We start from the raw sequence: 1,822 nt of genomic DNA, 5'->3' as shown, positions 1-1,822 counted from the left end.
ACAATCGGCACTTCCCACTTAAAAATACATGACAAAACAACACTTTTTACAAATATACTTAGCTGTCAAAATGTGCAATACATTTCTCAGTTCAGCTCCTATGCGACTGGCAGAATGGAGAAATTCTTCAAGGACCCACTGACATTTGATCCTGACAGATTTCACCCAGATGCTCCGAAGTAAGTCTTGCCATGTTAGAGCATTGCCACAGAGGACACAAGGAAATGGACTATATTAACTGAAGTTGTCGCTTATCTGTTTTGCAAGGCCTTATTACTGCTACTACCCCTTTTCCCTGGGTCCACGCTCCTGTCTGGGACAGAACTTTGCTCAGGTGCGTGGTGATAAAAGTGCCTGTAAATAATCAAAATATTCACATAGGCACACACAGTAACAACATACTGAATTAGTCTAATGGTTGATGGTGTGTTGTCAGATGGAAGCTAAGGTGGTGATGGCCAAGCTGCTCCAGAGGTTTGACTTCACTCTTGCCCCAGGACAGACCTTTGACCTATTGGACACTAGCACACTCAGGCCAAAGAGTGGGGTGGTGTGCACTGTCAGTCACAGGAATGATAAGAAATAGATGGTCATACAGTACCATAACATAAGAACAAACCATAACTGTCTGTGTGGTGAAATTGAGTTGTGGAGTTGCTGAAACCAGCTTACAGCAAAAAGTGCATGATTAGTTTTATTTTTTGTATTTCTTTATTCTTTGTAAAGAATAATATATTTTTCCCAGTATATTCACTTGAAATGCTGATTATGGTAATGATGAGTATTCAATTTCTGTGTAAGTTACAGTATCATTAGCTTTTTAATTTTGCTGAAATGAACCATTTAATAGCTTTTTTTAAACCACTGAGACAGTGAACCTTTTGTGCCTTTAAGGCTAATATAAAATACAGAATATGGAATTAATTGTAAATAAACCACATAATAGGATGTATAAAATGTCCTCACCATCTAATGCACATTTTTACTGATGCAAAAGTAATTTGCATTCTTTGTTTGGTACTTTAATATACCGATGATGAATTTAATACCTGATTTCACTGAGACTTTTGCGTACTTTTGGCCATTACTGACAGCGTACAGCAGAGGGCGCTGTTACATTGCAAAGAAATCTCTGAAGTACCTGTTAAACTATAGTCTCGCTCAGTCATGTCAGTAATTTTGGGAGTTTGTTATAATTTTTGTAAGAAGATTTTTAAAATGTGGCGGAAACTAATACCAGTATATTGGGGGTTATTTTGTACTTTAAAACCACACAAGTTAAAAAAATTTTGGCTACAAATGTTTAAAGATGGAGAAAGAATACCACTTTACTGATTTGTAAAAAAGTCTAACATTTAAACTTAGTGAATGTAAAGCTAACTATACCTCTCTAAGCTGTTTAATAAATTTGTACTTTAATGTAATAATAAAATATTTTAAAACATCCTTGCTTTAGTCTAATGCTCTATAAAAATAAAATAATGTTGTCCCAGTCCTGAGCTGCTGTTCCTTTAAGATGGCTGAGCCTTGTGAGGCTTCACAGGACTCTTCATCTGCCTGCAAGGGATGGGTGATACCAACATTCTTCCTGTCGATACGACACCATTAGTTTATGGTACTTTTTCCATCGAGACCGATACTTTTTGCATCTTAAAGGAAATTTACTTCCATTAATAAAATTCTAGAACCAAAACTGTCAGTATTTTCTGATATATACAGTACAAGCATATGAACCTTTACGTTTGTCAACTAAATGAAAGAGTGGAGAACATGGCTTAATCCAAGATTCATATAGCTCAGTTGCAGTTTGGGGTAGTTTAAT

The 1,822-nt window shown here is 36.0% G+C and overlaps 1 protein-coding gene across 1 annotated transcript in view; it reads left to right on the top strand.

Moving 5' to 3' along the window:
• LOC109962173 (cholesterol 24-hydroxylase-like) overlaps positions 1–1,394 on the top strand; it is an 18,837-nt gene extending 17,443 nt beyond the window's left edge. The window contains exons 12-14 of the mRNA XM_020603648.1: positions 3–179; positions 268–334; positions 437–1,394. Coding sequence (XP_020459304.1) covers positions 3–179; positions 268–334; positions 437–586 — 394 coding nt within the window. The 3' untranslated portion in view covers positions 587–1,394. The remainder of the gene's footprint in view (positions 1–2; positions 180–267; positions 335–436) is intronic.
• The last annotated feature ends 428 nt before the right edge of the window (positions 1,395–1,822 follow it).

The sequence above is a fragment of the Monopterus albus genome, unplaced genomic scaffold, assembly GCF_001952655.1.
Source record: "Monopterus albus unplaced genomic scaffold, M_albus_1.0 scaffold62.1, whole genome shotgun sequence".
Taxonomy (NCBI): Eukaryota; Metazoa; Chordata; class Actinopteri; order Synbranchiformes; family Synbranchidae; genus Monopterus; species Monopterus albus.
This window is presented reverse-complemented; position numbering and strand designations above follow the sequence as displayed.